Source organism: Podarcis gaigeae (genome assembly GCF_964106915.1).
Source record: "Podarcis gaigeae genome assembly, chromosome: 10".
Lineage (NCBI taxonomy): Eukaryota > Metazoa > Chordata > Lepidosauria > Squamata > Lacertidae > Podarcis > Podarcis gaigeae.
The window spans coordinates 13,647,691-13,663,167 of NC_139686.1; the positions used below are offsets into that span (position 1 = coordinate 13,647,691).

The window sequence follows — 15,477 nt, forward strand, 5'->3', positions numbered from 1 at the left end:
ACGCCCGGCTTATTCCTATCTCCCCGCCCCCCGCCACCTCAAAGCCACCGAGATGAGGATGACGACGGAGGAGTACTGAGAGCGCGCGCGTGGCAGCGGCTAAGGGCGGAGCGGGCCCGCCTCGGGCCAATCCGGAGAGAGCGCGGCTCGCCGGCGATTGGGTTGGCTCCGCCGGAAGTGGGAGTTCGAGAAGGGAGCGAGTGGGCGGGGCGAAGGGGGGGAAGCCGGCTGAAGTTTCCGGAAAGGAGAGCACTCAGTGTCTTGAGGAGAAGGAGAGAGGGAGGAGTGCGGGATGCTGGCTCCTAGGTAGGTAGGTGCGGGCGGAGGGGGTCGCTGGGAAGGGCGGCGTCCTTGTGGGTGGAGTGGTCTGAAGGAAGGGCGGAGCGCCTGCTCTGCCTGCGGAAGGTTGTAAAGCAGCTTCCTATATTTCTAGCCTGGTGTTTTGTTTCTCTTCCCTTTCCATCCCGTTTCGCTTTCCATGGAATTGCAGGGTTGGAAGGGACCACGAGGGCCATCTAGTCCAGGAATATATATTTTTTGCCCAATGTGGGACTTGAACTCACGACCCTGAAATTAAGAGTCTCACGCTCTACTAACTGAGCTATCGGTCTGCCTCTTCTATTGTTTTTTTTTTAAAAAAAATAGTAATTTTTATTAGTTTTCAATTACATTACAATAATAGCCTCATTATAACAATACCAATTTAATGCTGTATTGTTTTTAACACTCGATTGGGAGCCGCCCAGAGTGGCTGGGGAAACCCGGCCAGATGGGCAGGGTATAAATAAATTATTATTATGATCACAATACTAAATTATCGTGTCTCTCCTATTGTTAAGCCTGTGGACATGGGTTGCTTCTGTGTATTGGTGATACACAAGCCGCTTTAGGAGATGTTAGCTAGGCCTAAAGTGTTCCCTCCCATTGTAAAGAGGGGTAGAGGGAAAAAAGTGGAAAGAAACTCAGCCCAGTCCAGGAATTCGGAGGGCACCAGGTTAGTGAAGGCTGATCCAGCAGGACAATTGATTCAAAACTGCCTGTGGGGATATGTTGGAAAACCTGGTGCTGGAAAGACTTTTGGTTTCATGAGTGGCGAGTTCTTATTAGGAAAGTATTTCACATATAGCAGGGATGGGGATCCTGTGCCTCCTCTGATGTTTTTGCACTCCAACTCCCATTATCCCTAGCATGTTCCTGCTCGGTGGGTGTGGCAGCCCCCTTGACAGTTGCCTGATGTCACCTGTCAGTCCTGTGACATCCCTGCCTCTGCAAACTCTGCTTTTTTGCCCAGGCAGCTTGAAATCAAAACACATTGAGGAGTAACAAATTCATTTCTCTATATAAATAAGTTTCTCTATATAAATAATAAATACTTTATAAAATAAATAGTACAACAGGAAGTTTTATTATGCAGTCAAAGATGTAGTAAAATAAATAGCAATGTAACATGAAAAATGTACTAAATAACAAATTTATTAGTCTCTAAGATGTAGCAAAACACTCTTGTTCTTTTGTGCAAGAGGACGAGTGGTACATAAAACATGTCTGTTTAAAAAAATCCGTATCTGAAGAAGTGTGCATGCACACGAAAGCTCATACCAAGAACTGACTTAGTTGGTCTTTAAGGTGCTACTGGAAGGAATTTTTTTTGTTTTAAAAAAATCCTTGCTTAACTACGGGTCTCTATGTGGATATGTGTGGTGCCCTCTAGTGGCTAAAATATATTCCATAAAGAAAAGACAATTTTATATCTGTGGGCTAAGCAAATCCAAGTATAAATAGTTGAAAGCAAAACTCTGCAAAAGGCTAAGCAAATCCAAGTATAAATAGTTGAAAGCAAAACTCTGCAAAAATAGTTGAAAGCAAAACTCTGCAAAAGGCACCTTGAAGGCATTTTGTCCCTGAGCTCAGGGCAGTATAAATTTTGCTCGTAATAAATTAAATTATGAGTGACTGGCCCTAGATCATGAGCAATACAGTCCGATGCATGTTGATACTCTGAGTTTAATGGGGCTGAACTCCAAGATAAGCATACATGGCATTGCAGACTCAGTGGGTGAGTGGCAATTTGAACATGAGCCTATCCTATGCCTACATAAGGGAAAAAAATGTGACTATAGTCCATAGAAATGGGAGGTGGACAATAATGACATATTGAGTGTGGTTCCATATTGGAGTGGGATCTTAGCTTGGCTTGTTCTAGTACAGATGGAACTGTTTCTTTCTCTGTTTAAAGGCTGCATTTTCTGTTGCATGGCTGCTGTTACATCCCAAAGAGATTTATATGGTGCTAATGAGCACAGTTTCTGCAATAGAAGCTATTCTGCTTGCCTGCAGGCTTTCATAAAATTAATAATACGCTTTCAAAATTACCTTTACAGAAAGAAATTCTTAAAAAATTGCTTTGGTCAATATTTCACCAAGTGAGGTGCCTTTCTAACTTTGAAGATGACAACAACACTGTCAGGTAACCAGATCTTTGGCTACAGTTTATTTGTTCCATTAGCAATAATCTTATGTTGTTCCTCTGATTTCCTCCCCCATTTATTTTCTGGATAAAACTTGTGTGCATGGGCCATTTTGCTTGTTGTTCTGGCTGTGTAACAAATTGTTTGAATATGAAGGCAGTGCTTGGGGTACCTGGTAGTTTGGGATAAAGAGCTGTGCATGGAAGTTTCATAAGAGCTCAGGAGTTCAGCCCCATGAAGCGTTATTCTCTTCAAAGGTTCTTTATAGGAAGAGTAAAAAGGCTCTGCTAAACTCCTTTTGAGTCCTGGGGTGGGTTAATGTGGCCTAGCACAAGGGAACAAGCATATGATAGAATGCATGGCAATCTTTCTACCTTAGTGCTGGAAGAGGAATTGGCATCTGTTGACAGTGAACTGCAGGCTCTGGAGATCCAGGTACAAGAACTTCTTGAACATCAGCAGGAGCTCATTCAGAAAAAGACAGTGCTAAAGAAGAAAATAAAACAGTTTTCTGACACAGAGAGCGGGAGCAGCAAAGATATTGAATCAGCAGCAGAAGACTGGAACAAGGAAGGTCGGTACTTACTATTTTTAAATCCTTGGGCTGTCACGAAAACTTGTCGAACAGTTCAAATCATTACTGTTGCTTGCTGCTAAAATAGCATGAGATGTGACTTTACAGCAAGGTAGTTTCTTGTAGCTTATTTTGAAGGGGTCTGTGTGTAAAGATGTTTTTCATTTATTTTTTTAAATGTGCATCTGTTAAATGAGATAAAAGCATTAAGGTTGCCACAGCTGCCGAATAAATATTCTACAGATAGCATGACTTCTTCTTCCATTGCTTCACTTAAGTTTGCAAATTCTTTCCTAGTACACCTACCTACCATAATTTAGTTTGGCCCACAAATGGCCAATGGAAAGCCTTCCACTCAGCCATGCTCTTGGCTTTTAGCAGGTCTCTTCATATTTGTCTTCAAGATGGTGGTTACACTGACATAAATGTATGTCTCCTGTATTTCCCCTCCACTTCCCAAGAAAGGTTTAGCCTGCTGGTCTTAGGGTTCTTAGCATTCACCCCCAAATGAACATTTGAATTGCAAGGGGAAGACAGAAATCAGATCCCAGGGAATTCAGGCTGCATTCCTACACACACTTACCAGGGAGTAAGTCACATTGAACTCAGTGGGACTAACTTCTGAGTAGACATAGGCTCATTTGTTGTTCACCACAGACCTATGTACACTCATGCAAGCAACACTTTAGGGGAATTAAAGTCAACTTGGAAGACAATGTTCACAATTACTCCTTGGTGGTGGTGCAGAATCCCATAACGCTTTCTGTGTTCAAATGAACTCCAGTGTTGTTTTTAAATATGCGGCTGCTGTTTCATTTTCACAGATTTTTCATGGTCTACAAACGTCAGAGATGCATTACAAAATAAATTTAAGCTTCGAAAATTTAGGCCTTTGCAATTGGAAACAATCAATGTTACAATGGGCGGAAGGGATGTCTTCCTTGTCATGCCTACTGGAGGGGGAAAGAGTCTGTGTTACCAGCTGCCAGCAGTATGTTCTGACGGTATGTACTTGTACTTATAAGCAAAATGACATTAATAGTAAATAATAATAAATAATAAATTTTATTTATACCCCGCCCTCCCCAGCCAAGGCCTGGCTCAGGGCGACTAACAACCAATAATAAAAACAAGTTGAATGAATACAACTTAAAAACAAGATTAAAATACAACATTAAAACATTAAAATGCAGCCTCATCACAGGAGGAGAAAGGTAAAAAGAAAGAAAGAGGGGAAGGGAATCAGATTGACTCCAAGCCAAAGGCCAGGTGGAACAACTCTGTCTTACAGGCCCTGCGGAAATAAATCAGATCATGCAGGGCCTTGGTCTCATGAGGCAGAGCGTTCCACCAGGCCGGAGCCAGTGTTGAAAAAGCCCTGGCTCTGGTTGAGGCTAATCTGACTTCCTTAGGGCCCAGGACCTCTAGGGTGTTGCTATTTATGGACCTTAAGGTCCTCCGTGGGACATACCAGGAGAGGCGGTCCCGTAGGTATGAGGGTCCTAGGCCGTTAAAGTTGCTCAACTTGGGCCATAACTTGTTAGTTATACGGGGCTATAAGAGAGGGGTGAATTTGCAAGAGCAAACCATGGTTAAGGCAGTTTTCCTACCTCTCTTGTCCTATCTGCTTGCCAAGGTGACTAGTCCCGCAAATGACGTCCTTTGAGGCTGAGAGCTTAGCTTTTCAAGCTAAATTGTGGTTTTACTGTATATTTGTAACCGATAACAGATCGTGTTTAGCACTAATCGTGGCCTCAACATGACTGAAGCTAGACATATCTGCCATATGTGTGTGTGGAGAATCCTGCTATCTGACATGTGCTGAAACAGAACTTTTCCGGTGACTTGAGACGGGTTATTTTTCATTTCAGGCTTCACACTTGTGATTTGCCCTCTGATCTCACTAATGGAAGACCAGCTAATGATGTTGGAGCAGCTGGAGGTTTCTGCAACTTTACTAAACGCCTCAAGCAGTAAGGTATGGCTGGCTGCCCAGCAAGGTGGCTGGCTGCCAAACATGGGCATCGGTCTTTGGCATCCGAGAGAAATGCTGACATGCTTACCTCATATATTAAAAGCTGCGGCCACAAGTCACTGATGACCCTTCTGCTTATTCGTATGACTTGTTCAAGTTGCACGTGAAAGGGCAAAAATTCTCCGAAAAAGAATGTTCATGAAAACCTTCTCTAAAATGTTGATTTTGAAGGGGTTCAGTTCACCTGTTCTTTTGTACACAGTCTCGGTGGGGTTGGATTCCGTGCTTAATTTCTAGAATGGGATTTGCTGTTAATTTTTGACTTAGAAGGCGACTTGCTGCCCCCAGTATCCCAGGTATATGGAGCCATGTGAAAGGAACTCATTGAGAAGAGAAGGGCATTCTGCCTGTCTGCACTAAAGCTTTACAGTCTGGATTGGCTATAGCTAGTCTGTGTCTGAATCTTAGATCAACCTCCTTTAAGGCATCATTCTAATTAGAGCAGGTCAGCCCAGGAATGAAAGCCAATGGGGACAGAATTGAACTTGAGTCTAGGAGTATTTGATTAAGTTGCATGGTTCAAAAATCTTTTTAAAATATAAAAACCCTATATTCATCATTTGGTGCACCATGGCCACAGGTGGTTTTTGAACCTCAGTTTGACAAACGACTGGTGCTTAGATAGACGCATGATGCATGTATACCCAATTTTGTGGGTTTTGATAGGGCAGAACTGGAAGTTGTTTGCATTACATTTTCTGAAAATGCATAGACATGCATTCCACACGTTCCTCAGCTGGTGAACTTGAACCTAGCTTGGGAACATACAGTTTTCACCTTCATAATATGAACAAGTCAGGAGCTTCCTTGATGACTGTAAGGCAGTGAACTTTCCTTAAAGCTAGGTTATTTGCTCTGAGTGTTTATGAAAGGTTTTCCTGCCCTTAGCAGAGATTGTCTGCTGAGATGGGATTCTAGATTTACATACTTGTAGAATTTGTATCCCACCCTTCGTTGCCAAGTGATCTCTGGGTGGGTTGCAACAATAAAAACACACCATAAAATACACCAGTAAGCTTTAAAACCAAATAAGCAGCATATCTCTGTACAATTCACATTGTCTGTTCTTCCTTGGTGCAAACAAAGTGCAGGGCTGATACAAGTCTTTGAGTTGCCAAGAGAAATTATCTTACCACTTTGCAAGGGGCACTTAAGAAAGGAAACTGCTGTTTTCACTTTTCTTAAGGTCTTGTTTAAATGGAACGAGGATTTGTCATGGCTGTCACTCAGCTTCTTTAATACTGGCATATGTTGCCATCTTGTTCTTGCTTCTCCTGGCACAATTCCATAAAGCAGCCCTCCTCCTTCCGACTCAGGCTGATTTGACCCATAAAAAGCAGAGTTGTTAGCTGCCCCTAAAGTTTTGTGATGAAATAATAATGATTTCTATACCGCCTTTCATACGAGGCTAACGGCAGTTTACAACATAAAAATACAAAAATATGTAATATAGTAACAAACAAAAACAATACCCTGTAATTTAAATGGCCACAGATTTTTATAATTCGGCAAAGGCCTGGGAGATTAGAGAAGTGGTTCTTGGTTATTAGTCTGCGTTGCCATTTTGATGCCCCTGGTATCTGTAGCAAGCACACTTCTTTTCTTCCCAAATAGGAACACGTGAAGTGGGTTCATGCTGAAATGCTGTCTCGCAGTTCACAACTGAAACTCATTTACGTGACCCCAGAGAAGATTGCGAAAAGCAAGATGTTTATGTCAAAGCTGGAAAAAGCTTACCAAGCAGGAAGGCTTACGCGCATTGCAGTGGATGAGGTTCACTGCTGCAGCCAGTGGGGACACGACTTCAGGCCTGGTATGTCTGTCTAGAAGGAATCTCATGTTACCAGGAAGAGCTTTGACTCTCCTCCACTAGAAACTATTAAGCCTCATTGCTCTTCTCACTTCATTTTTTAAGTTGCATTTATCAGTTTCCTATGGCCAATGTTCTTTCTCCATCCCTGGACCACATCTATCACTCTGCTGCAGTATCCTGCCACATGGAAATATTGATGGTGGTGGGGAAACTGCTTTTCAGAGAAACACATCTGCCAATACTGTTTTTAAAAGTTTTTTTTAAAAAAAGTGTTGTTGTTTTTTAAAAAGGTGATCGATTTCTGCAGTGTTGAGATTTGCCTAGTTCATAACTGCAAAATAATTTTGTCACTTAGAAGTAGCTTAAGCAGAGCTAGACTGAATATAGTGGCAGCAAATATTGGGGTTTTATTTATATATCTTTAAAATATTCCTGCTTTTTTGTCTTCCACTTCTGTTCAGATTACAAGCTGCTTGGTATCTTAAAGCGACAATTTCCTAATGCTCCATTGATTGGGTTGACAGCGACTGCAACAAGCCACGTTCTGCATGATGCTCAGAAAATTCTTTGCGTTCAGAAGTGCATCACTTTCACGGCATCATTTAATCGGCCCAACCTATATTATGAGGTATTCCTGTTGAGTCTGTTCTTGCCTTTGGGAATATAGCCTTTTCTAGAAATATTTGAGAAGCTCTCTAACAAACAAGTCATGAATGTGTAGGATTTAAGCTGGTTTCATCACATTCATAGAGAGTTTTAGTTTAACTCCATCATTCTGTACTGGAGGGAGTCATGAATTCTGGACAGTTTCACACCTAACGCACTAGACCAACTCATTTATAAACTTTCATTGTTGCAGTTGTTTACTTTTGTTGTAAGTCATGTTGGGCACATGCATGCTTTTCTACAAAACTTACCAATTCTATTTCTTAAATACTACTGTAATGTTGGGAATCAAAAGGCAGAGTCTGGAATGATGTGTTGCTTTTCAGAAGTGTATATAAATATGGATCTGGGTGATTCTAGCAAAATAACTCAGTCCATCCCCGCATAGTCTGAATATAATATAGAAATAGGCAGATCATTTCTTTGCTTCCAGGAGCAGATGAGCTAAGAACTTGGACTTCCTAGTTGAGACCTTCTTTAAAAAAGAAAACAAGGGGTTTGGGGTGTGAGGCACTGTATAGCATTGGTGGGGAGATGTGGCTGCCTGGATGTTGCTCCCATCATCCCAGGACATTGGGCATGCTGACAATGGCTGTTGGGAGATGGTATTTAATGTTTGCAGAACACTGGAGTTAAGGTGGCCTCAATCAGTCATAGCAGGGAGTGTTTCTATTCCAAAAGGTAAAGGGACCCCTGACCATTAGGTCCAGTCATGACAGACTCTGCGGTTGCGGTGCTCATCTTGCTTTATTGGCCGAGGGAGCTGGCGTACAGCTTCCGCGTCATGTGGCCAGCATGACTAAGCCACTTCTGGCAAACCAGAGCAGCGCACGGAAGTGCTCTTTACCTTCCCGCTGGAGCGGTACCTATTTATCTACTTGTACTTTGATGTGCTTTCAAACTGCTAGGTTGGCAGAAGCTGGGACCGAGCAACGGGACCTCACCCCATCGCGGGGATTCGAACCGCCGAATGTACACAAGGCTAAAATCACTCAGCAGTTTTCTGAAGAGATGAAAAATTTAATTTGTATATGTGTGCTATTGAATGCTCGTTTCTTAACTTATGCATTTTAGGTTCGACAAAAGCCATCAGCTGCTCAGAATTTCATTGAGGACATAGTTAAACTCATCAACGGAAGATACAAAGGCCTTTCAGGTGAACTTTGTAATGAAAATGAGTGCTGACTTCTTAAAGCACGGTAGCATCTGTAGGAGACCACCCCTTGTAAGGTAGCGCTCCCAAGTCTTCCCAAGCCCTGCTTAAGTACTGCATAGCTTGGAGCCCATTTGTTGATTTCATCGGTATAAAATTATTTTGATACAGGAATTATCTACTGCTTTTCCCAGAAGGATGCTGAACAGGTTACTATGAATTTACAGAAGCTGGGGATTAAGGCAGGTGCCTACCATGCCAACATGGAACCCAAAGATAAGAGCAGAGTTCACAAGCGATGGTCTGCCAACGACATTCAGGTGAGCTGTGTGAGAACTCCATCACTTCCTCCATTCAGCTTGCATCCCTCATGTCCTGATGCTCCTCATTGCCTTTGTCTTTCAGGTGGTAGTGGCCACCGTTGCCTTTGGCATGGGGATCGACAAGCCAGACGTGAGGTTTGTAATACACCATTCCATGAGCAAATCCATGGAGAACTATTACCAAGAGAGCGGGCGTGCAGGTATGCTAAACGGAGATGAGATTCCAGTTAGATGTATGTACTCATGTACCTATGCTTCTGACGGGGGGGAAAGCAAAATCTGCTTCTTAATATTTCCTTCTAGGTCGGGATGACCAGAAAGCCGACTGCATCTTATATTACGGTTTTGGGGACATATTCAGAATCAGCACAATGGTGGTGATGGAAAACGTAGGGCAACAAAAATTGTACGACATGGTTTCATATTGCCACAACATGAGCAGGCAAGTGGTTTTGTCTGAGGTTGTCCTTTTTTGTTTTAAGCTACTTTTTTCTCTTGAGTTTACTGTAAAATGCAGTGTTGGCCAGGATGTTGAAGTTAGTATCCGAAAATACCAAGCCTCTAAATATATTATTTTCTGTGAATTTTTTTTAAGGAAAGCAGGGTTGTGCAGTTGGTCTTGGGGTCTCCTTTTGCCCTGCGAGGCATCCCATGCTCTTTTGCTGTCTGCCAGTAAATTGATATATTTTATATATATTTTTATTTCTCAGTGGTCCAACAGAGTCTAAGTGGTTGCAGAAATAACTTTTGCTATTGAATGTTTTGTGCTACTAGACTATGCTGCCCTGGGTAGGAAGAGCAGGATATAAATTTAATCTCATCTCCGTTTTGTTTTTGTTTTTAAAAACCCAAAAGTTAAATTCCAAGCACCATGTTTTCCCAGGTCAACAAGGTCAAGCCCAGACCTATAGATACCTGCTGCTGAGACTGGCTCATTATTAGCAAAAACATGGTATTCAGAGTGCCACTGCTACATTTGCATCAGAACTGCCAGCATTTTGAGAAAATCCAAACTCAATAGCAAGGAAACCTAATTTTTCCAGGGTGACAGGTTTCTTCAATTCAGAAAATATCCATCATGCTCACTTTTCATATTTTAGTAGCTGCAGAAATATTTCAGACATTTAAAAGAAATGACTACAGGCTTGCATGGGTTGTATCTATGTGTCCGTTTGCACTGTTGTTTCTCTCTGTAATCCTATATTAAGGGCTGTGCACAGAAAATTGGAATCTCCTTCTCATGTGTCAAGTAGTCCCTCTCCGCCTTAGAAATCTATATATTTCAAGTGCACACTTAATGTCTGTAGTGAATTTAAATTGCTGAAAGGCAGTGAGTACCAGAGAAATTAAGCTTCTATTCAAATTAATAGACTTTAATTTCAGTGAGACTTGTTTATCCCACATTCTTCCATCCATTGTTATTGAATACAGCACATGTCTTACTTGCAATGTTTACTCTGCCGATTGTCTTATAGCCTTTCCATAGGAGCCACATGCATTGGGTTGCATCCTAACCCCAGGTATTTGTACTTGCAGATGTCGCCGAGTTCTCATAGCACATCACTTTGACGAGGCCTGGGACTCTGCCAACTGCAACAAAATGTGTGATAACTGCTGCCGAGAAGAGTGTAAGTGAAAAAGATTTCAAACCTGGAAGGTTTGAAATAAACCAGACTAGCTCCCTCTTAGTGCAGCTCACTCCCAAGTGCCATTGCAAGGATTTGTGTTCTCCTGCGCCAGCTGCGCTGAGGAAGGCAATCGCTTTCTTGAGCATAAGCTACCCATGACTGGCTGTTGCTGCAGAACAGCAAGTGCCCTTTTCTTCAGCCGCATTGGCTTGCGTCAGGCCACACCCACATGGGTGGGACTTGGTGCTCACACCAAGGAACAACTTGTACAGCTCTGTTATTACAGTTCAGTTACAACTTACCTTTAACATGCATGCCAATGTTGGTTGGCCCAAGGAAGGCAAGTGTACCATGCTGAAGAGAGCCACATTCTTTCTGCAGTCGTACCTTGGTTCTTGAACGCCTTGGTACTTGCAAGTTTTGGCTCCCGAATGCTGCAAACCTGGAAGTAAGTGTTCCGGTTTGCGAACGTTTTTCGGAAGCCAAACGTCCAACGCTGCTTTCGCTTGACTGCAGGAAGATCCTGCAGCCAATCGGAAGCTGTGCCTTGGTTTTCGAACAGTTTCGGGCGGTAGTCAAATGGACTCCCGGAATGGATTACCATATTTTTCCCTCTATAACACGCAGTTTTTTTCTCCTAAAAAGGAAGGGGAAATGTCTGTGCTTGTTATTGAGCGAATGTGTGGTCCCTGGAGCCGAAAAATCAGGCAAAAATTAAATCGCGCTTCACGGAGAAGGGAAACCTGAAAAGAGGAAGCGGCTGCTTTCCTGCATTCTGCCTCAGGGTCTTACTGCCCACCCTCCTCTGTTTCGTTGCTGTGTTTGCTGAAACGGAACAAAGAGCAGGGAAAGCCCCTCCCCTCCAGGCAAGCAGAGGGGAAAGCAGCGTGTGGTCTCTGTGCTCCGGTGCTGCTGGGGGAGAGGGAGAGAGGGGGAGGGAGAGAGAGGGGGGGAGGGAGGGAGGGAGGGAGGGAGAGAGAGAGAGAGAGAGAGAGAGAGAGAGAGAGAGATGGCTTGGGTGGGGGAAAACTTTTGCCTTTCTTTCCTCCCTCCCGTTAAATCCCTCTCCTGCATTCTTAGCCAGCTGCTTCTCTGCACACCCCTCTCATGTCCCTTCTTTGTTTTTCCTTCGCTCCCCACTTAAAATGTGGTTACAAAGCATGGATCCTCAGGATCTTTGCATTGGGTCAGCCCAAATTCACCATCAGATCACATAGCATGCCCATGGCTACAGCCTGCACAAAAAAAACCACGCACCCACTGTTGCCTGGGGCTGCAATTGTGCAAAAACGTGGTTAAAAAGCATGGATCCTCAGGATCTTTGCAGTGGGTCACCCCAAATTCACCATCAGATCACATAGCATGTCCATGGCTACAGCCTGCACCAGAAAAATCACGCACCCACTGTTGCCTGGGGCGTGTTATAGAGCAAAAAATACGGTAAGTTCGAGAACCAATGTACCACTGTAATGTCCACGTTTTTTGTTTCCTTTAGCTTGGCTTCACCATTCACTGAAAAGCTTTGCTAATGGCAGTAGGTACTTGCATCCTCCAGCTATGGGTTGAGAGGTTCAAAGCTAGAGGTTTTTCATATGTGGAAGCCTGCCTGGGATAGGTTGAATTTGATGCCTGTTTTGGTCCCTCCAATTCCTGCAGCTAACAATTTGTGTTTTTGTGTTTTTTTCCATCTCTCCCCCCATCTCCCACCTCGTGACGCTTAGCATTTGAGAAGATGGATGTGACAGGGCACTGCCGGGATCTTGTCAATATTTTAAAGCAAGTGGACCAAATGAGAGAGAAATTCACTCCTCTGAAGCTGATTGATGCCTGGTTAGGGAAGGGTTTGTCAAAACTGGGAGTAGATGTTGTCTCTCCCAAGCTTCCCCGTGATACACTGGAGAGAATTGTTGCCCATTTGATACTGCAGCAGTACCTGAAGTAAGTATTGAAACAAGAAGCCTATTTACATACCTCCATGCCTTGTATAACACCCTCCCCACCCCCGGAATTATATTACAGCCAACCTGTGGCCCTATAGATTTCGTTGGGCTCCAACACCCACCGGTCCTAACCAACATAGCCAATTGCTAGGAATGGCAGGATTTGTAGTTCCAGCAACATCTCTGTTCTGTTAGCTCAGTGTTAACTGTGCAAATTCAAAGGAAAAGATTTTATGGGGTGCTAGGCTTAGCAATAGACCCCAGAATACAGTGGATGCTTCCCCCACCCCATTTCCAAAGCCAAAGATCCATAAAACATGAGCTTCTTTTTTGCTCTGTTTCAGTCAAGTATTCCCCACCCTTTTTAAACTGCTCTACCTCTCCCCTTTTCATACGCAAAGGCTTAATTTCTTCCAGGGAAGACTTCAGCTTCACAGCATTTGCTACAATATCCTACGTGAAGATAGGACCCAGAGCTGATCTTCTGAGAAACAAGACTCATGTTATCACGATGCCAGTGGTAATGAGCAAAAGCAATATTGCTAAGGTATATTATTATTATTATTATTATTATTATTATTATTATTATTATTGTTATTGTTATTGTTATTATTATTGTTATTATTATTATTATTCCTGTTAATTTTCTAGGTTTAATACTGTGTTAGGCATCTAATAACAGTAGCTTTGTTCCCTTTTCTAATTTTCATGGGAACTTGTTTTGTGTGTGTTAGCAAGTGACACAAATCACATAAAGACAAATTAGAGCTTTAAAAGCTTTCTTTCCAAAATAATTCTGAGCAGGCAGCACAGTGTTTTTGTTAACGCTGACCCCCCTCCATGCAAGGGGGAGTTGAATGTTCCACGATAACAAAAGATAGGGTTTGTTGCTATGGCTGAAATTTTTCTTTCAGCGGTGACATTATGGACTTTACATGGTCTGTTTTGTTGTTGTTTTTTATACCCACCTAGATCACTGTACTCTTTCCACTCACCCTTGGGTTGGGTTTACTTGTGTGTGATTGCGTGTGTGCTCTGTGCAGATAACTGTGAGTGCACTACATGAATGAGCAGTATAGTTGCTGTGAAACTATGTGGTGTCCACGCTCCAATGTGGCACTGCTCGCAGAGCCCTGTTCTACCAAAGCGGAGCCATCAGGAGAAATAGGAGCAGCATTAGGAGAGGATAGGTAGAAAACAGACTGATAGAGCTTCATCAGTGCTAGGATGCCTGAAGGCAAGGGACATTAATAGCAGGGCTCTCAGTACCCTGGATAGGCCCCAGGAGAGCTGACAACCAAGGAGCCTGATGTACTCCCCACTTGCCCCTTCCTCAGTTGTTCAAGTGAACATTGATGAGTGGGGAGGGGCAATAACCTGTGACTGCTGCTGCTGCGTACATCCTGTGTGGGCAAGTGTGTAAACTGTGGGATGTGAAACACAAGAGCAGACAAGTACAACATTCCTAGAGTGAACATGTTTACACATGGGGAGGAATGTTTGTCCAGCCAGCAGATAAACTTCCTGTTTCCTTCTGGGCTGGAACAGACTTCCTCTGCATGTGACTAGAAGTGGGCGTGGCTTCACCTGTGCGGGTAACAAAAGCATAGGACTGGCCATCTCTCTCTCTATGACTACTTTTGTCGAAGAAGCAAGATCTGCTTAGCCAAAGATACTCTCTTGGCTTCCAGCCAAGAGAGGACAAAGAGACTGTCTCCTTATGAGAAAGTTTCCAGGTGTATGTCATTTTCTAAGATAAGTCTGCCTTCTGGGATCCGATTGTGAACAGAATGTCAGTAAACTCTTTTTATATTTTTATAGAAGACTGTGTCGTGTCTTATCTTTTATGAGGGAATAAGGGGAAAATACCAGAACAGTTACTATAGAGGCTTTAGTGAGCCTGAGCAAACGTATCTGTTGTGAGTTTAAAAAGGGGAATGTTACTCTGCTAAATTGTGAACTTGTTTACACAGGTTGGAAAGGCTATAATCAAACAATATATCCTCTCCGGCATCCCTGAACATTCCCACATAAACTTGGCAACACCCACTTATGTGCAGACCCCCAATGTCCAAGGACAGGTGACCTTGCTGACCCCACCCCAAATTAGGCGCTCCTGCAATACTGGAAGAGATAATGGGGGATGAAGTAAAATTTCTACATCTAGTTTGAAGTCAGAGAGCATGCATGCTAACAAAAATTGTTTTGATTGTCAGGTCAAATCTCCATTATCCAGCCGAGGAAGCTCATCTGGAAAGAAAACGGATGTTGCACGTAAAAAAAGGGGAAGTGAACATAAACCGCCTCATTCAGAGAAACACATCCAAGCAAAAAAGATTAAAATGGAAGAGGAAGAGGATGACGATGATGATGACTTGCTGTTCATCGATGATTCCTAGAGTATTTTGTTTGTATGTTACTTTTCAACTTCAGAATAAATTGGGAACTGCAAGAAATGTCAAGCAAGCGACGGGGCTGGAGAAGGGCAGGATTTGCCCCCAAGGCTGCTAGGCCCTCACTCATCACATCGCCAGGCTTCTGGCATTATACTGGTTTTTCTAGGTCTCCCTTATCCTAGCCCTTGTTTTGGATTATAATGCAAGCGTGATGGCTTGGCTGGGCAGGGAGGTGATGGGTAGCACTCTTGCGTTCCACCAGAAATATAAGGCAATATGACATGGTTCTTAAAATCCATTATGTCACTTTCTTAAACTGCCTTGAATATCTTGTTCTGGGTCGCGATGTAAATAATGCATTCACCACAATTCATGGTATTTGTAAGGACTACTCAGATATTGCATGATTTTGCATACTCAAAAATGTTGTATATATATGCTATGCATTAAAATGTTTTTTGTCCCACGAAGTTAGTCCTCC

The 15,477-nt window shown here is 43.0% G+C and overlaps 1 protein-coding gene across 3 annotated transcripts; it reads left to right on the forward strand.

The window, feature by feature from the left end:
• Nucleotides 1–193: 193 nt before the first annotated feature.
• On the forward strand, nucleotides 194–15,463 carry RECQL (RecQ like helicase; the record flags this gene model as incomplete). Of its 3 annotated transcripts, none has more annotated exons than XM_083700321.1 (15): nucleotides 194–306; nucleotides 2,382–2,467; nucleotides 2,848–3,042; nucleotides 3,867–4,046; nucleotides 4,914–5,020; nucleotides 6,692–6,890; nucleotides 7,352–7,518; nucleotides 8,631–8,712; nucleotides 8,881–9,029; nucleotides 9,115–9,232; nucleotides 9,336–9,474; nucleotides 10,569–10,660; nucleotides 12,382–12,598; nucleotides 13,018–13,147; nucleotides 14,817–15,463. In XM_083700321.1, 14 exons carry the CDS (start codon nucleotides 2,449–2,451, stop codon nucleotides 14,997–14,999), a joined length of 1,977 nt encoding a protein of 658 aa, XP_083556447.1. In that variant the 3' UTR covers nucleotides 15,000–15,463. The 3 variants fall into 3 exon arrangements, with proteins under 3 accessions (XP_083556447.1, XP_083556448.1, XP_083556446.1); XM_083700322.1 differs by having other exon boundaries at nucleotides 261–310; XM_083700320.1 differs by lacking the exons at nucleotides 194–306; nucleotides 2,382–2,467 and having other exon boundaries at nucleotides 2,823–3,042.
• Nucleotides 15,464–15,477: the final 14 nt, after the last annotated feature.